Source organism: Felis catus, chromosome D3 (assembly GCF_018350175.1).
Source record: "Felis catus isolate Fca126 chromosome D3, F.catus_Fca126_mat1.0, whole genome shotgun sequence".
Lineage (NCBI taxonomy): Eukaryota > Metazoa > Chordata > Mammalia > Carnivora > Felidae > Felis > Felis catus.
In genome coordinates, this window is record NC_058379.1 from 9,580,116 (window position 1) to 9,600,445 (window position 20,330).

The following is a 20,330-nucleotide window of genomic DNA, read 5'->3' on the forward strand; positions in this document are numbered from 1 at the left end:
ATCAGTCACAGGAGTATTGGGTATAAAGCTGCTGCTCCTGCCTTTAGTCTTGCCAAGTGCCCAAGAGGAAATGCTCCACCTCTGGGTGAATAAATTACATAAACTTGAACTTTTCCCATAGCCTGGAGAACTGGGCTGATGAGGTGGGTTTTTGTTTTTGTTTTAGTTTTTTTTTAAGTACAGGCGCCACCTGGTGGGTAATAAGTACAACTACACTGCCATCCTCTCCAAGAGCTGACAGACCTACCTGCCAAGGTCCTTCAAAGAAGATGTTACAACTGTACACGGCCTACATCTGGCAGGCAATGCAATGAGGGAATCAAGAGGCCAGGGTCACATACTCCAAATAATTGAAAACACGGACTCCAGCAAAAACTTATACATTAATGTTGACAAAGGTACTATTCATAGCAGCCAAAAGGTGGAAATGATGTAAATGTCCATCAACAGATAAAAGGATAAACAAAATGTGGTCTATACACGTAACGGAATGTATTCAACCATGAAAATAAACAAAGCACCGACACATGCTGCAATGTGGATGAACCTCAAAAACATGATGCTGACAGAAAGAAGCCAGACACTGAAGGCCACACAGTGGAAGATTCCATATACATGACATGCCCAGAATGGGCAAGTCCATAGAGAAAGAAAGTAGACTAGTGGATGCCAAGGGCTGGGAATTGGGGAGTGACTACTTAATGGGTATGGAGCTTCCTTTTGGGGTGACAAAGATGGGAACTGGACAGTGATGATTGATAGCTGCACATCACTGTGAACATAAGAAATGCCACAGAATTGTTTACCTTAAAATGGCCCGCTTTATGCTATGTGACTTTCGCTTCAATTAAGAAAATAAAGCAGCCTAAATAAACAAATACATAAAGCAGCCAGAGTGTCAGAGCTGTTTGGGGTAACTCAGGCAAGCCACATACCCTCTGGGCCTCCACTTCTCATAACCCTGGTGGTTCCTTCCAGCCCTCGGGCAGCAATTCTGTGAGGGGTAAAAGGGAACTGATATTTACTTATTCACATTGATTTTCTTATCCTTTTTTGAAAAGGAAATACACATGGTAAAAAAAAAATCAGTGAGGAGCTCCTGGGTGGCTCAGTCAATTAAGCGTCTGACCCTTGATTTCAGCTCAGGTCTTGATCTCAGGGTTGTGAGTTTAAGCCCCTTGTTGGCTCCACGCTGGGTGTGGCACCTACTTAAAAAACCAATCAATCAATCAATCAATCAATCAGTGAAATATAAATCTGGCTCCCAATATTGTGGTCCCAAGAAGAAATATTTAAGTGCCAGGTGATGCTGATGCTGTTGGTCTGGGGGTCACACTTAATAAGAGAGGGACCAGAACTTCCTTCAGAAAGATTTGTGTTTGTTTGCTTTTTATTTTGAAGTTGTTTCAAATTTACAGAAGCTTTAGGAATAGTACAACAAGGGGCGCCTGGGTGGCTTAGTAAGTTGAGCGTCCGACTTCAGCTCAGGTCATGATCTCATGGTTCGTGGGTTCAAGCCCCACATCTGACTCTGTGCTGACAGCTCAGAGCCTGTAGCTTGCTTCAGTTTCTGAGTCTCCTTCTCTCTCTGCCCCTCCCCAACTCACACACTGTCTCACTCTGTCTCTCAAAACAAATGTAAAAAATAATAAATGTAAAAAAATTGTTTTAATAAAAAATTTAAAAAATAGTACAAGCTCTCATATACTTAAAAAAATTTTTTTTAATGTTTACTTATTTTTGAGAGAGAGACAGACAGAGTGTGAGGAGGGAAGGGCAGAGTGAGAGGGAGACACAGGATCCAAAGTAGGTTCCAGGCCCTGAGCTGTCAGCATAGAGCGTGATGTGGGGCTCAAACTCAAAAACCACGAGTTCATGACCTCAGCCAAAGCAGACATTTAACCGACTGAGCCAGCCAGGCATGCGCCCCAGCTCCCATATACTTTTTACCCAGATTCAACCACATTTAGCATTTTCCCCATTTGGCTGTCACTCCTCCCCCCACTTCTCACCTCCTATATAGATTTCCTTTGTGACTGGACCTTCTATGAGTAGGTTGCAGGCAGCACGCCCATTTGTCTCTTACTACTTTATTGCATTTGAATTTTTACCTTGCATATGGTCTTCCATAACCACGATTCAGTTATGTACTATTTGGGAAATTTAATTGGATACACATTGATACAATGCTTGTGGGAGCTTTTGACAACACCGGCAACATCTGAGGGACAGGATTATCCTGGGGGAGGCGGGTGACATTTCCTGGACCTACTCTGCCTAATTGGAGACTCTCACACACTAGCTATGGAACAAGAGGGCCCTCACCCAACCATGATGGCCCCCTGATCTCAGACTTCCAGTCTCCAGAACCGAGAGAAATATATTTCCACTGTTTGTAAGCCACTTCGTCTGTGGCATTTTATTATTTTATTACAGCAGCCAGAACAGACCAAGACAGGACCAGACCTTTACTCATTTCTGATTCCTACTGACTCCTCTCTTCAGTGCCATTGCTAGGGCTGGGGGTAAGCATAGCAGTTCTGTTTATTACCTAGTGATGATGATGATGATGATGATGATGACAAAAACAGGAAGCTTAACAGTTCATATACCTATACGGGTCATATACCTCTACATTTGAGGCAATCCCTGTCTCATTTCTCAGCTGGAAAGCGGAATCACGGCTGTCGAGGGAGATGCTACAATTCTTCAGGAAGTGTGCCTTATCGGAATCCCATTCAGAATTCCATTTGGGCTTCATACCAACTGAAGTTGCTGTTTAAGGAGTATAGTTTCCGTTTTGCAAGATGAAAAAGTTGTGGAGATGGACTCTACGGCAATGCAAATGTACTTAAACGTACTAAGCTACACACTTAGAAATGGTTAAGATGGTAAATTTTATGTTAGACATTTTTTTACCACAGTAAGAAAATGGTTTTTTTTTTAATTTGTTTTAATGTTTATTTATTCTTGAGAGAGAGACAGAGCTCGAGGTGGGGGAGGGACAGAGAGAGAGGGAGGCACAGAATCCAAAGCAGGCTCCGGGCTCTGAGCTGTCAGCACAGAGCCCGATGCAGGGCTCGAACCCACAAACCGTGAGATCATGACCTGAGCTGAGGTCAGACGCTCAACCGACTGAGCCACCCAGGCACCCCAGAAAATAGTTTTTTTAAAAGGCCACCAAGTGAGACATCTGAAAAGCTGTCCTAGGAGAGAGATGATGTTTCTGTGGCTCCCAAAGGAGAGCACGATGCCATCAGCAAACAGAGAATGAGGCCAGTGGGAGTCCTCTCACAATGGGCAGGAAGGGCTGCACGAGGGACAGTTCAGGCTGGGTCAGGGGAAGTGTCCCAGCAAGGCCTGAGGAGCCCCAGCAGGGATGCTGTGGAAATGCAGGGCAGGACTGCGGGCACAGGGTTGGCCTTGATTGCTAGGGTCCCTTCCAACTCTGAGAGGCTGAAGGATTTCAGCTGAGTCAAGTTCAGCAAATGCTAGAATTTTCCATTCACAGACTGTAAAATTTTATTATGATGTATTTGAAGTTTAGGTAAACACACACACACACACACACAAACCAGTATGTGCTTTCACACTTGTAGGAGAATATAACTTGGTACGACCTTGTTGATAGAAATCCATTGCTAAAATGTATCAAGAATATAACTGGACAAGTGTGAAAAGCATGCTATTACTATTTGTAACAGCAGAAAACATCAAACTTAAATGTCCATTAAAAAAAAAATAGTGTCTTGGGGGCACCTGGGTGGCTTAGTCGGTTAAGTCTCCAACTTCGGCACAGGTCATGATCTCGCTGCCCAGTCTGAGCCCTGCATCCAGCTCTGCGCTGACAGCTCAGATCCTAGAGCCTCCTTCGGATTCTGTGTCTCCATCTCTCTCTGCCCCTCCCTAGCTTGTGTTCTCTCTCTCTCTCTCTCTCAAAAATAAGTAAACATTAAAAAAAATGATTCCAAAACCAGGCAAACACCCCACTAAACTGCAGACCAATTTCCCTGATGAACATGGATGCAAAAATCCTCAACAAGATAATAGCCAACCAGATCCAGCAAAAGAATTAGAAGAATTATTCACCACGACCAAATGGGATTTATACCTGGGATACAGAGCTGGTTCAATATCTGCAAAATAATGTGATTCATCACATCAATAAAGAAAGGACAAGAGCCACATGATCCTCTCAATAGATGCAGAGAAAGCATTTGACAAAATACAGCATCTTTTCTTGATAAAAACCCTCAAGAAATTAGGGATAGAAAGATATATCTTAAGATCATAAAAGCCATATATGAAAGACCCACCGTTAATATCATCCTCAATGGGGAAAAACAGAGCTTTCCCCCTAAGGACAGGAACATGACAGGGATTTCCACTCTCACCACTGTGATTCAACACAGCATTGGAAGTCCTAGCCTCAGCAATCAGACACAAAAAGGAATAAAAGGCATCCAAATCTGCCAGGAGGAAGTCAAACTTACACTCTTCTCAGGTGACTCTATATGGAAATACTCTATATGGAAAACCCAAAAGAGTCCACCAAAAAACTGCTAGAACTGGTCCATGAATTCAGCAAAGTCGTGGGATATAAAATCAATGTACAGAAGTTGGTTGCATCTCTATACACCAATAATGAAGCACCAGAAAGAGAAATTAAGGAATTGATCCCATTCATAATTGCACCAAAACCCATAAAATACCTAGGAATAAATCCAACCAAAGAGCTGAAAATTTTTTACATTGAAAACTATAGAAAGCTTATGAAAGAAATTGAAGAAGACACCACAAAAAGGAAAAATATTCCATGCTCCTGGATAGGAAGAACAAATATTGTTAAAATGTCAATACTGCCCAAAGCAATCTACATATTCAGTGCAATCCCTATCAAAATAATACCAGCATTCTTCACAGAGCTATAACAAACAATCCTAAAATTTGTATGGAATCAGAAAAGAACCGAATAGCTAAAACAATCCTGGAAAAGAAAACCAAAGCTGGAGGCATCACAATCCCAGACTTTAAGATGTATTACAAAGCTAAAATCATCAAGACAGTATGGTACTGGCGCAAAAACAGACATATAGATCAATGGAACAGAATAGAGAACCCAGAAATGGACCCATAAACGTATGGCCAGCTAATCTTTGACAAAGCAGGAAAGAATATCCAATGGAATAAAGACAGTCTCTTCAGCAAATGGTGCTGGGAAAACTGGACAGCGACATGCAGAAGAACGAACCTGGACCACTTTCTTACACCATACACAAAAATAAACTCAAAATGGATGAAAGACCTCAATGTAAGACAGGAAGCCATCAAAATCCTAGAAGACAAAGCAGGCAAAAAGCTCTTTGACCTCAGCCACTGCAACGTCTCCAGAGGCAAGGGAAACAAAAGCAAAAATGAATTATTGGGACCTCATCAAGATAAAATGCTTCTGCAGAGCAAAGGAAACAAAGAGCAAAACTAAAAGGCAACCGACGGAATGGGAGAAGATATCTGCAAGCGACATATCAGATAAAGGGTTAGCATCCAAAATCTATAAAGAACTTATCAAACTCAACACCGAAAAAACAAATAGTCCAGTGAAGAAATGGACAGATGACATGAACAGAACTTTTCCAAAGAAGACATCCAGCTGGCTAAGAGACACATGAAAAAATGTTCAACATCACTCATCATCAGGGAAATACAAATCAAAACCACAATGAGATACCACCCCACACCTGTCAGAATGGCTACGATGAACAACCCAGGCAACAACAGATGTTGGTGAGGATGTGGAGAAAGAGAATCTCTTTTGCACTGCTGGTGGGAATGCAAACTGGTGCAGCCACTCTGGAAAACAATATGGAGTTTCCTCAAAAAGTTAAAAATAGAACTACCCTATGACCCAGCAATTGCACTACTAGGTATTTATCCAAGGGATACAGGTGTATTGTTTTGAAGACACACATGCTCCCCAATGTTTATAGCAGCACTATCGACAAGAGCCAAATTGTGCAAAGAGCCCAAATGTCCATCAACAGATGAATGGATAAAGATGTGGCATACACCACACACACACACACACACACACACACACACACACACACACACACACACACACTGGAGTATTACTCGGCAATCAAAAGGAATGAAATCTTGCCATTTGCAACAACATGGATAGAACTAGATGGTATTATGCTAAGCGAAATTGGTCAGAGAGAGACAAATATATGACTTCACTCACATGTGGAATTTAAGATACAAAACAGATGAATGTAAGGGAAGGGAAGCAAAAATAATATAAAATCAGGGAGGGGGACAAAACATAAGAGACTCTTAAATATAAAAAAACAACTGAGCGTTGCTGGAGGGGTTGTGGGTTGGGGAATGGGTTGCTAAGGGGCACTAAGGAAGACACTTGCTGGGATAAGCACTGGGTGTTTAACACAGGGGATGAATCGCTGGAATCTACTCCTGAAATCATTATTGCAGTATATGCTAACTAACTTGGATGTAAATTTAAAAAAATTAATAAACAAAACAAAACAGTGACTGAGCCTGGGTGGCTCAGTCAGTTGAATCTCCAACTCTTGATTTCAGCTCAAGTCATGATCCCTGGATCGTGGGATTGAGCCCACATTTGGGCTTCCTCCTGAGCGTGGAGCCTGCTTACAAATCAGTCAGTCTCTCTCTCTCTCTCTCTCTCTCTCTCTCTCCCCCCCTTTGCCCTTCTCCCCCACTCATGCTCTCTCTAAAAAACAAACCAACCAACCAACAAACAAAAACAAAAACACCAGTGACCACTTGGTGGCATTCTGAGACACCGCTCTAAGCAAAAGGGAGATGTTTGGGGAAGGATATGGGACAGGAAGTGTAGTGGGACAGGAATACTGCTCCTTTCTGCTTCTCTCCACAGTCGTCTCCTCTCTCTGCAGGCTGGCTTTCCCCACTTTAATATTCAGACAGACAATGTCTGAGACAGACAATGACTGCCTCAGACTGGACAACATAACCCATGACTGGCTTAACTTCCAGTCTCAATTCCCAGATGTCCATTCCTGAGCCAGTTGGCTGTGGCCGGGGGATGGGGTCACATGGCACTCGCTTGTAGTTAGGTCCATCACTTAGGCAGGGGCTGTTGAGTGATGGGTGCCCTGGAGGTGTCTATACCCACTCATCAGTGAGATCTACAACCGGCTGGAAGCAACTGCATCACCAGGCAGCTTCTAAGCAATGCAGAATCCCAGGTTCCACCCCACACCTAATACATCAGAATCTGTATTTTAACAAGGTCCTCAGTGGTCAGTATGTCCATTCAATTTGACAGACATTGGTTTATCACAAGAAAGGAAGGTTGGCTCCCATTTCCTTCCTTCCTTCCTTCCTTCCTTCCTTCCTTCCTTCCTTCCTTCCTTCCTTCCTTCCTTCCTTCCTTCCTTCCCTCCCTCCCTCCCTCCATCCCTCCCACCTTTCCTCCCTTCCTTATTGAAACAGTTTTATCACTGTATATCACACATACCATACAATTCACCTATTTAAAGTGCATACCTCACATTTGTTAGTATGTTCAGAGAACTGTGCATCTATCACCACAGCTGATTGTAGGACATTTTCATTGTCCTCAAAAGAAACCCATACCCCTTGGCTTTCATCTCCCAATCCCTTCCCACCACCCTCTTCCTCCCCAGCAATCACTAATCTACTTTGTCTCTAGAGATTTGCCTGTTCTGGGCATTTCATATAAATGGAGTCATATGGTATGGGGCCTCTTCTGTCTGACTTCTTTCACTTTAGTGTAATGTTTTCAAGATTTATGCACAGTGTAGCATGTGTCAGTACCTCAGGCCTTTGTATTGCTGAATACTATCCCAGCATAGGGACAGATCACATTTTGTTTATCCATTAACCTGCTGTGTCTACTTTTTGGCTATTGTAAATCATGCTGCTAAGAACATTCATGCACAAGCTTTTGAGTGGACGTGTTTTCATTCTCTTGGGTTAGATTTCCATTTTTGTAGAAAAAAAACTGCATAACAAACTCAGATGTGGCTGGGCCATGCTGGGCAACTTCTGATATTGCCCAGCGCTAGTCTTGAAACAGGACTCAGAATTGCGTAGATCTTCTCCAAAGCAAATACATGCCTGCAAGCAAACTTTACTGAAGCTTTTTGGAGGCACAAGGGGGAGTGACACATCACACAGGGTTCGAACTATCAGTCCAGTCCTTTCCCACCCTCAACATGCATCCTCTCCTGGAGATCATCCCCTTTCCCTAGCCCAGGACTTTCCTTTTTTTCTCTTGTTCTTAACCCTCCATGACCCCTCTCTCCCTCCCTCCCTGCACTCCGCTGCCTCATCCTTTTCTAACACACAGCAAAGCATCTGGGTACAGTCTGCACCCTCTCACCCACCCTCCACCTTGGTCAGCAAATCAAGGACCTTCCTTGGAGAGCAGCGGTGGTTGTAAATGATAAGTCATCTTCCTGCCAAAAAATTGTAGCTCCTGCTGGTCTGCACGTGCCTGATCATCTCATAACAAACACACATTTACAAGTGCATATAAAAATATGCGAAGAACACAAAATTGTGTGTCAATGATAAACCTTTACTTTCTGTTATGCAATCCTTCATTAATTATTAATTAAGAGAAGAATTTCCTTTATCCGGAATGTGTGGTATCTTACTATTTTTTACTTGTTCTACTACAAGCATCTTTCATTTCAGTGCATATAACAGGCGTTTTGTTCTTTTCAATAGCTACACTATTACTATTACTTAAGATATATATATATTTATATATATATATATATGCAATTGAATAAGCCTCTATTAATGGATATTCAGGTAATATTGCTTTTATAACCACTACACAAAATAGGGAGAATTTAATTTTGAGAATCATAGTTAAAAAAAGAAGACACCAGGGCGCCTGGGTGGCTCAGTGAGTTAGGCGTCAGCTTAGGTCGTGATCTCATGGTTTGTGGGTTCGAGCCCCATGTCAGGCGCTCTGCACCTTCCATGTGTGCGCGTGCGCTCTCTCTCTCTCAAAAATAAACATTAAAAAATTATACACATATATATATAATTATATATAAAACACATATATATATATATATATAATTATACATGTAAAAGACACCACTGCAACAGAAAACCAGTGTCCCCGTGGGTTTCTCCTGCCCATCATCAGTTTACTACAACTTTCATGTAACCTGGAGGAAGAGCCCCCCTGGAGTGCGAGGATTAGTAGGCCTCTGGGCATTAGTCATTTCCATGAAAGGGAGCAAAGCATTTGTGTTCTGATGATGAGTCGTCCACCAGTCTCTAACCGCCCAGAGGGATTTCATGACTTGTCCAAACTAGAGCAGAGCTTGATCACAGCGGAGGGCCGGCTATCCTGTGGATCGGATAACCCCACAACTCTCTTGAGCGCTGAATCCTGCAGCTTCTTGTTCATTTTACTTGCTCCAGCAAACATGTTGTCGGACCCGTCACTCACCACAATGTCTTGTATCATCAATGCTAGTCCCCAGCTCATGGCTCCTCTGGAATGGTACTCAGAGCTCATTTCCATCAGGACCCTGTTATTCTCCTCCTAGCCCCATGTGCACGGCTTCCTCCTTTTAACGACCTTGTACTTAGCCCAGACCTCTATATATTGCCTACATGACGCTGTACTTGATCTGTTTCCCTCTGTTTAGACTGTGAACCCTCCAATAGTAGAGACCAATGTATCTAGGATAGGTGCTCAATGAATGTGTGTTACATGGCCTGAAGTGACATATAACACATTGTACGGGGTGCCACTGAAGGACTGCATTATTCTAAAGTCAGGAACATGGGCCTGGGACATGGAGACATGGAAAATGGCCTCTCAAGATTGAAGAGGGACATTCGAACCCTGCTAGTCAACGGTTGGGTCTTAAACCAGCAGCATCGACCTCACTCGGGTATTTGTTAGAAATACAGAATCTCAAGCCCCAGCTCAGCCAGAGTGAACTCGAATGTGCATTTGAATAAGATCCCCAGGGGATTTGTCTGCACCTTAAGGTTTTAGAAGTACGGAACCAGAAGAGGTGCTGCCAGGCCTTCAGACCAACTGACTTATTCTCGTCCTGAGTAGGTGACGAGGCTCTTGAGGAAGGCACAGTAAGCAGCACACTGTAGCAACCCTTGCCTCAGCCATGTCAGTAGGAGCTTGGGCGGGAAGTGGGGCTATGGCCAGAATCGGGTTGGTCCTCAGTTCCAGGATGAGCTGCCACTTCACCGGATGGATGATCCAGCCCACTGCTGGGCACACAGTAGGTCCTCAAGAAATATTTTATGTATGAATTACTGAAGATGGATTAAGCCTAGTTAACCTCTCTTAGTCTGTTTCCTCATCAGTAAAATGGGAACGATAATAATCACCATGCCCACCTCTAAGGGCTGTTAGGAGGTTAAATGAGATAAGGTAGGTGAAGGTTACCATAGAGGTGTTAGTTCCTATCACAGAATAAAGTGTGGGTATCTGAAGAGTTTGGAAAGGAGGTAAGCTGTGTTTCACCCAATGCCAGGTGCCATTACAGGTGCCATGCTGGGGGCAGGTAAATGCAAACTTGGTTTCAGAGAAGGGCAGCAGGAAAGAATTAACAAAGGCTTCCTCTGTTAGTGAGTTCGTAGGGGATTTCCACTTTCTGCATTAACCCCCAAACTGTTCAACTCTTAAAAACTAATGACATACACAGTGCTTCTGAAATGGGAAAATAAACTCCCCTAGAGGGAAAAGATAGGGGAGAGGGAGAAAGGCTGTATGGTTTCCAACTACTTTTTGGTCTCAAATCTTCACAGGCTCCACTTGGAATGAGAGCTATACCAAGCCACCAGGGGAAAAGAAAGCAAACACACTTCCCTGGCAATTGCTCAAGCAGACTATCCAGTAAGTCAGATGACTATAAACCTTTCAGACTCAGAAGTCCACCACCCTTGTTCTAAGCACTTAGGAAATTCATGTAGCGGCCTGGGTCTGTTAATACTTTAAGTGGACTAAAAAATTTTTTTAATGTTTATTTTTGAGATAGAGACAGAGCATGAGTGGTGGAGGGGCACAGAGAGAGAGAGAGAGAGAAAAAGAGAGAGAGAGAGAGAGAGAGAGAGAGAGAGAGAGAGAGAGAGAGAGAGAGAGAATCTGAGCTCTGAGGTGTCAGCTCAAAGCCTGATACAGGGCTCAAACTCACAGACCACGAGAGCATGACCTGAGCCGAAGATGGACATTTAGCTGACTGAGCCACCCAGGTGCCCCATAAGAGGACCTTTAAAAAAAAAGTTTTTAAAATTTAAGTGATCTCTATACCTGATGTGGGGCTTGAACTCATGACTCTGAGATCAAGAGTTGCATGCTCTTCTGACTGAGCCAGCTAGGCGCCCCTTTAAGTGGATTTCTAAGTGTGTTAAGAAATAATTCAGTTTAGGGGCGCCTGGGTGGCTCAGTCGGTTGAGCGTCCGACTTTGGCTCAGGTCCTGATCTCCCAGTCGGTGAGTTCGAGCCCCGCGTCGGGCTCTGTGCTGACAGCTCAGAGCCTGGAGCCTGCTTTGGATTCTGTGTCTCCCTCTCCCTCTGGCCCTCCCCGATTCATGCTCTGTCTCTCTCTGTCTCAAAAATAAATAAACATTAAAAAAATTAAAAAAGAAATTAAAAAAAGAAATAATTCAGTTTAAAAAGGAAAGATCCTTTTGAGAGTAATGGGGTGGTTGTATTGTTTTTTGTTTTTTTTTTTTAATAGGGTCAAATTTACATAACATAAAATTGACCACTGATCATTTTAAACTGCAATTTGGTGGCATTGAGCACATTCTCAATGCTGTGCAACCACCACCTCTATCTAATTTTAAAACATTTTCACTACCCCAAAAGGGAATTCTGTATCAAGGAAGCAGTTACTCTCAATTCCCTTCACCACCCGGCCCCTGGCAACCACTGTCCACTTTTTGTCTCTATGGATTTGCCTGTTCTGGAAATTTCATATGAATGAAATCACACAGAATGTGACTTTTTGTTCTGGCTTCTTTCATTCGGCATCACGTCTTTGAGGTTTACCCACACCGTAGCATGAATCAGTGCTTCATTCCTTTTTCTGACTGAATAATATTCATTATATAGATATATATCACATTTCGTTCATCCACTCATCTGTTAATGGACACCCGGATGTTTCCATCTTTGGCCACTGTGAATACCGTTGCTATGAACATTCGTTTACAAAGATTTGTTTGCATACCTATTTTTGATTCTTTGGGGTATACATCTAGGAAAGAATCGCTGGAGCAGATGGTAATTCTATGTTTAGCTTTCGGAGGAGCCGCCGAACTGTTCTCCACAGTAGCTGTAAATCATCTTATGCTCTCGCCAGTATAAAATGTTTGAGAACGTACAAGCGTTCCAGTTTTGCCACATCCCCACCAACCCTTGCCAAGCAGGGTTACTCTTCTGAAACTGCTGATTAAGGGCACTTGTGCATCAGAGAAAATGACATGTGGTGACAGGTTGACTGCAGGTTCGCATCCATCCGCCCCTACATTTCAGTCATTGAGCCCCTACCAGTAAGTACCCTTTAACCCCTTTCCTCCCAGTGTGCTCAGTCCTAGTAAATCACCCCTGCCTCCTGGGTTGCTTGTGCCCTTGGATAACCTGGGTATTACCCTTTCCACTGCCTGCCCCTGCATCCCCCACATCCAATCCATCACTGACTCCTGCTGATTCCACATGGAAAATACATCTCAGATCTGTTCGCTTCTCCCTGCTGTCTGCTGTCATCATCCCAGTCCAGGCTACCATGACCTCTGACCTGCATGTCTCTTCTTTTTAACCACCTGTTATCAGTTACTTATTGCTACATAACAGATTACTACAAACGTAGAAGCTTAAAACAACCCACATTTTTTTAAAAAGTAATCTTTACACCTTAATGGGGAGCTCAGACTCAACCTCACAACAATCAAGGTGCTGGCTGGGGTTGTAGTTATCTCATGGCTCAACTGGGGGAGGATCCACTTCCCAGTTACTTATTCACATGGCTCTTGGCAGGGCTCAGGGCCTGTGGGCTGTGGGCTGTGGGCTGTTGGCCAAATCATCAGCCAACATGGTTCTTTGCTATGTGGACTACTCTATAAGGTAGCACACAACACGGCAGCTGACTTCCTTCAGAGCAAATGAGCAAAAGAGTGAGAGGGAGTCCCAGACAGAAGGCACAGTGTCTTTGTAACCTAATCCTAGAAGGGATATTGCATCACTTTGCTATATTCTGTTAATGAAAAGCAAATCACTGGTTCTAGGCCACCTTTAAGAGGTGGGGGCTGTTGCACAAAGGTATCACGAAGCGCCGTGTTAGAGGCTACCCACTACAAGCTGCCATCTGGAAGCCAGTGATTCATGTCCTTCCCACATGCAAAATGTACTCTCTCCCTTTGAAGGGTTTCAAAACCCTCATCCCACTACAGCATCAGCAGGAAGTCCACAATCTCAAAACTAAATCAAGTCTAGGTGAAATCCCGTAAGTATAGTTTCTGAAGTACATTTCTTCAAGCACAGATCCTTTTGATCTGTCGACTTATGAAAATTAAGGAGACAAATTATTTGCCTCCCCCGCCCCCCCAACACTCAACATACTATGGTGGGACCAGGCTAGGACGACAGCGATGGACATTCTTGTTCAAGGGTGGGGAAGTGAGAGGCACAAAGGAGTCACTGGTACATAGTACGTCTGAATCTAGCTGGGCAAATGTTGGAAACTCCCTGATGAGTTCTCGGAGCCTGAGAATAATTATCCATGGCTCTTGGCTCCACTCTGAGTCATCCTATTTCATAAGAAGTAGCACATATGTGTAGCTGAGCAGCTCTCTCAGTCTGCTTCCTGCCAGAATTCTGGAGGTCTGAAGGCCTCTTTTCATCCTGTACTGTTTCTCCTTCAGTCCAAGGGTCCAAATACAACTCATTCAAGAACTTTGTGGGATTCCTGGGAACCTTATAGGTAGTTCACACCATTAGACCACAGCCACACCCGCAAATCTCCCTGAAAAAAGTCCTCTACCTTCAACTCCTGCTGTGAGTGCTGTGGAACAATGACCTTAAGCTTCCTAGAGGCCTTAGGTTTGACTGAGAGGATCTGAGAGATGCATCCTGAATATCTATAAAGGATCTTTTCCAGAAGATTGAATAGGCTTCTGAGATACCATCTTTAATGGTCTGAGGTCTTAACAAATTATATAGTCACATCTCCTACTTTACCTTTAGGCCATGTTACGGTCCCTACCAAATTTATATGTTGAAGCTCCAACTCCCACTGCGATATTTGGAGGTGGGGCTTTTGGGTAGTTATTAGGTTTAGATGAGGTCAAGAGGGGGCACCTGGGTGGCTCAGTTGGTTAAGTGTCTGACTTTGGCTCAGGTCAAGATTTCATGGTTCATGAGTTCAAGCCCCACGTCCGGCTCTGTGCTGACAGCTCAGAGCCTGGAGCCTGCTTTGGATTCTGTGTCTCCCTCTCTCTCTGCCCCTCACCCACTCGTTCTCTCTCTCTCTCTCTCTCTCTCTCTCTTAAAAATAAACATTTAAAAATTTTTTACAAATTAGATGAGGTCATGAAAAGGGGGTGCCATGATGGGATTAGTATCCTTATAAGAAAAGGAAGAGACTAGAGGTTCCTCTCTCTCTACCACACATCAAGAGGGTGGTCACCTGCAAGCCAGGAAGAGGGCCTCACCAGGAACCAAATCTGCCAGCACCTTGATCTTGGACTTCCTAGCCTCCAGAACTGTGAGGAATGTCTGTCTGTTTTTAAGATGCCCAGTCTACGGTATTTTGTTATAGCAGATTTTGGTACTGAGAAGTAAGGCTGCTGCTGTAACAAATCCCTAAAAACATGGAAGTGGCTTTGAAACTGGGTGGGTGGGTAATGGGTAGAAGCCAGAAGAGTTTGGGGGTACATGCTAGAGATGTGGGTGGAAAGGTCCATTTTGGTGGGGCATTAAAGGAAATGGGTAACATGTTGTTGGACAATGGAGAAAAAAAACCACTTGTTGCAAAGTGGCAAAGAACGTGGCCAAACTATGTCCTAGTGATTTTGGAAGACAGAACTTGTGAGCAATGAAACTGGATATTTAGCAGAAATTTCTAAGCAGCATTTGAAGAGCAGCTTGGTTCCTTCTGACTGCATATGATAAAATGTGAGAGGAAAAAGATGAACCTAAGAAGGAATTGTTAAACCAAAACGGACCAGAACTTTTTAAAATCTGGAAAATTCTCAGCCTGTCCATATTGCAAAGATTTAGAAAGTGTGTTTGGAAGAGAAAACTGAAGGATGTGCTTGGACTATCACGTGACAGACATTATTGGATTATAGGAGCAGAAACACTGCCTGCTTGAACTGAAGGGAACCGAGACAGGAAGAAACGAAGGAAGGCTTCTGGACTTCTTAGATTCTACCAAAGAGGGCAAAAGAGCTAACTTGCTGTGAATGTGCAACTATTCTTCGAGAGGATGATTCCAGAGGTAATTCAGAAATCATCAGGGCCGATGGCTTGGTTCCAACAGGCTAGAGAGGCTTCATCTGGGGTTTGGTGGCAGGGCTACAACCCCAGTGGGTCCAGAGGAGAGTGTATCAAACCAAAGAAGATTATTTTCCAGCCTTAAAATCTACTGGTATTTGCGTTGTTAGGTTTTGGACCTGCTTGCGACCCAGCACCCCTTTCCTCCTTCTGATTTCTCCCTTTTGGAATGGGAACGGCTATCCTACACATGTGCTACCACTGTATTTTGGAAGCACGTAACTAACTTATTTGATTTCACAGGTCCACAGCTAAAGAGGAATTTTGTTTCAAGATGCATCACACCTATAGTCTCATCCACATCTGATTTAGATATTTACATCCTTTGGACATTGGAGCTGATGTTGGAGGCTTAATTTTTGAGGCTGTTGAAATGGAATGAATGTATTTTGCCTGCAAGGAATTGAATTTCGTGGGGGCAGGTATTTTGTTACAGCAACCTGAACTAAGACAGACCACATTTTCCTTACAGTGCTCTGGATTTGATCCTTGCTTCACAGCCACTGCTAAATTTTAGCACTGGCTGCCATCTAGAGAGACTAAAAATTTCAAAACAAGCAAGTCCTGGCTCCTTCCTGTTTACTAATCTGCTTCTCTTCTCATGTTTTACTACAAGGAGCAAGAAGAAACCAGGCAGCATCTCCTGCTTGGAAACTGCCTTACGAGATCACCAACTTCATTGGGAACATTAGTTCTTTCCACACAATTGCCGATGGCAGTGTTGCCAAACCTTGTGCTACTTCAAAACCAGGATCCTCTTTCCTCCAGTTTCCAAAAACGTTCCTTACTTCCTTTTCAGCCCTCATTCATAGCATCTTCAAAGTTCAGATTTCAGATAGTTCATCTCAAAGTTCAGTTTGTTCAAGACAATTTAAGCTTTCTCTAACTCACTCCTCAAAATCTTTCCAGCCTCTGTGCACTGTCTGGTTCTCAGCGACTCCCACGTTATAGGTAGTTGTCATGGCAGCCTCCCACTTCCAGGCACCAAAATCCGTATTAGTTATCTACGCTGCATGACAAATCACCCCCAAACTTAGTGCCCTAAAAACCTTTTTTATCTTAGTTTCTGTGGGTCAGGAATTTGGACACAGCTTAGCTGGGTGCCTCTTCCTGGCACAGAAGGCTGCAATCATCTCAAGGCTCAAATGAGGAAGGATCCATTCTAAGGTCATTTATGTGGTCTTTGGCAGGCCTTGCGTTCTCACTGGCAGTTGGCAAAAGACATTAGTTCCTGGATATGTAGACTCCTATACTGGGCAACTATCGTGGGCTGATTAGTATCCTCCCCTCCAAATTCATGTTTACATGGAACCTCAGAATCTTGACCTCTTTGTAGATGTAATTAAGATAAAAACTATACTGGATTAAGGTGGGCCCTAAATCCAATGACTAGTGTCCTCCTAAGAGGAGAGGACACAGAGAAGAATATGTGAAGACAGAGGCAGATACTGGAGTAATACATTCCCTATTGGCCAAGGAATGTCAAGGACTGCTGGGAGCCACCAGAAGGTAGAAGAGGTAAAGGATTGAACCTTAGAGCCTTTAGAGGGGGCATGGTCCTCCCAACATATGGATTTCAGACATTTGGCATCTAGAATTGTGAGAAAATAAATGTGTTTGTTTTAAGCCACCCAGTTTGTGCTAACTTATTATGAAAGCCCCAGGAAACGAATAAAGTAACTCACATTTGAGCTGGCATCCTTCAGAGCAAATGAAGAAGACAGTAAGAGAGTGCCCAAGAGAGAAGCCAAAGTCTTTCTGTAACGTAATCTCGGACATGACATCCCATTATTAGAAGCAAGTCATTAGATCCTTCAAGCAGGGTGAGGGGATTACACAAGACCATGAATACCAAGGGGTAGGCATCACTGATGACTACCTTAGAGGCTTACTACCACAGCCATTTCCCCAGCAAAAAAATGGAGGAAACCTCTCCTTTGGGCTCTGCCTTCTCCATTCATGGATTCCTTCAGCAAATATTTATTAAATATCTGCAGTGGGCGGAGTACTGAGGATGTGGTCAATAATACAAAAAAGATTCTGTCCCTTGAGATTATTTACAGTCTAGTTGGAGAGAGACCACTAAAGAATAAGAAACAATAAATATATAAATAAAAACTACGAGATAAGTATAAGGAAGTAAGTTATGAGACAATAGGAATATCTGATTTAGACTGGGGACAAGACTTAATCCTGTCTTCCTGATAAAGTGGTATTTAGCATATGGTTGAAGAGGGGCACCTGGGTGGGTCAGTCGGTTAAACCGGCTGACTTTGGCCCAGGTCATGATCTCATGGTTCGTGAGTTTGAGCCACATGTTGGGCTTTGTGCTGACAGCTCAGAGCCTAGTTTGCTTCAGATCCTGTGTCTCTCTCTGTCTCTCTAAAATAAATAAACATTAAAAAAAAAATAGAAGAATGTGGTTGAAGAATATGTAAGAAAAAAAAGAACTTGTACAAATTAGGCTGTGTGTGTGTGTGTGTGTGTGTGTGTGTGTGTGCGTGTTGGGAGGGGAGAGGGAAAGCACATGTAGGTAATGGTCAAGAAGTTAAGCTGCCAGACTCGGTGTTTGAGGCTACGGACCTCTCTTCTTCATCTCTGCATCTTTATTATGTAGCACAGTGCCTGGCACAGAGAGGCACCCGATAAATTACTACTCAATCAATGAATGAATAAAACCAAGGCATCTTTGATTTCCTGTTATGGATAATATCAATTCATTTAGAAATTTCCTCCCAATGTTCACTGATGGATCACCGTTCTTAATTGGATTACAGGCAGCACAGGCAAAGTTGCTATTACAAAAAGACTCGAATACATGAAAGCTCAAAACAATAAAGGTTTATTTCTGTTTCTCATAGAACAGTCCTGGGTGGACATATAGGTCAGTAGGGGCAAATGTTCTCCACTTAGGAATCTTCCATCTTGAGGCTGTGCCTTCTCCAGAACCAGAATCGTCCAGCTGGCAGGGTAAGTAGGAGCACCTGTTGACGAATTTTCTGGGCCAAGCCTGGAAACTGGGCACATCTCTTCTGTACACTTTCCGTTGGGGAGAGCACAGGCACGTGGCCACACCTACTTTAGGGGGCTGAGGAATGTACAGTAGGCATATGGCCAATAAAGATGACAACCAGGTCTGCACCACAACTTATCCTCTGGGATAGCGCACAAAACCCTCAAATTAACCTCGACAGAAAAAAACCTGTGGATTCCCCACCCTCAGCCTCATCAAACCTTTCATTCACTGAATGGCACCATCATCCATCCGGTTGCTGAAGACAGACTCCTGGAAGTTATTCTTGATTCATTTCTTATTCTTACTTTCTACGTTGAACCCTTCAGGAAATACCGGCAACTGTACTCCCAAAACATACCGTAAATCCATCTACCTGATCTTTGCTGCTACCTCCTTAGTTCGAGCATCAAATAATCTCTCATCTGGATTGTTCCAATCACCTCTTAATAGCTCTCCATGTCTCCACTCTTGCTTGCCCATAGTTCTCTATCTAGCAGAGTGATCTTTCGAAACATAACTTTGATCACATCACTCTTCAGTTTAAAATCTTCCAGTGACATAGAATAAAATTCAGTCATTACTATGAATCTCAAGGTGTATGATACAGCCCTGTCCACCTCTCCAGCCTCATCCTTTGTCGTTCTGTCCTTTTACTCCCTCTGCTCCAGCTACAACGAACTTTTTGCTGCTCCTCGAACATTATTTAGCTTATTTCCGCCTTAAGATTTTTGCACTTGCTGTTCCATATGCCCAGAAATCTCCTCAGATTTCCAACAGACAGCTCCTTCTCATTCCTCAGAGGTCTCAGCTTCAATGTTACCTCATGGGAGACCTTCCCTGATCATCTACTAGGAAAAGTCCCCACAACCAGTTATTCTCTTACCTCAGCATCCTGTTCACTTTCTTCTTAGCATCTACAAACTCAGTGCTGTCCCCTGTTCATTTGCTGCTTAGCTCTCCTGAAAGTGAGATCCACTGAGCAAGGACGGGCTCTTGATCCTATTGCTTCCCAAGTGTTGAGGAGGCCTGGTACAGATGCCGCTCACTATCTAAGTGAACGAATGAAGAACCACCAAGCGGTGATCAGCCAAAAGCTCCTACAAGGCCCTCCGGTAGGTTGCTGGCGTAGCGGAAGGAGCACAAACTTGGCGTCCAATTCTGACCTGACCACGTCTCAGCTATGGCAAGTGAGTTCGGTTCTCTGAGACTTAGTTACCTAATCTGCAAACGGGGCATAAGAACATACTTACCTCGCAGCGTCAAATGCTTACTTTGTAAAGAAGAAAGAAACTGATGGAGAAAAAGAGCTTTACGTAAAGTTAACCCTCCGAATATACAACTATTATTGCTGTTACTACACACAACTCTGTTCTCTTACCTCTGGACCTGCCGGGGACCTCTGTTTCCTCTTGCTCATCACGAGCCCAAACTCCCGGCTCCTTCGCGCGGGCCGTTACCGGCGGGACGAACCTTCTGGCCGGCGCCGGGAGCGGAGAGAGAGAACCCGAACGCCGCTCGAATCAGGTGGTGTACACCAATAGCCCCGCCCCGTCGGGGCCCCCGACCCATTACGTCATCAGCACGGCGCCAGCGTTGCGGAGGGCCCGGGGGCCTGTCCCGAGTGTGGCGCTGCTTGGGGAGGCCCTGGCGGACGCCTGCGAATCAGCTGCGTGGTTTGGGGGCGCTCGGAAACCCCAGCGGACGTCGGCGAGGGGTGCGTGGAGCCGTGGGGGC

The 20,330-nt window shown here is 44.0% G+C and overlaps 1 protein-coding gene and 1 long non-coding RNA gene across 6 annotated transcripts in view; one reads left to right on the plus strand and one right to left on the minus strand.

Moving 5' to 3' along the window:
* Positions 1-18,406: 18,406 nt before the first annotated feature.
* Positions 18,407-20,117, minus strand: LOC111557266. The gene is made up of 2 exons (XR_006587872.1): positions 19,975-20,117; positions 18,407-19,817 (listed from the first exon to the last, which is right to left on the minus strand). It is a non-coding gene; the product is annotated as an uncharacterized LOC111557266 (long non-coding RNA).
* Positions 19,026-20,330, plus strand: part of MAPKAPK5 (MAPK activated protein kinase 5) — a 43,144-nt gene continuing 41,839 nt past the window's right edge. For all 5 annotated transcript variants that reach the window (XM_045041473.1, XM_045041474.1, XM_045041477.1 and 2 more), the window contains exons 1-2: positions 19,026-19,154; positions 19,975-20,310. In XM_045041473.1, coding sequence (XP_044897408.1) covers positions 19,053-19,154; positions 19,975-20,310 — 438 coding nt within the window. In that variant the 5' untranslated portion in view covers positions 19,026-19,052. The remainder of the gene's footprint in view (positions 19,155-19,974; positions 20,311-20,330) is intronic.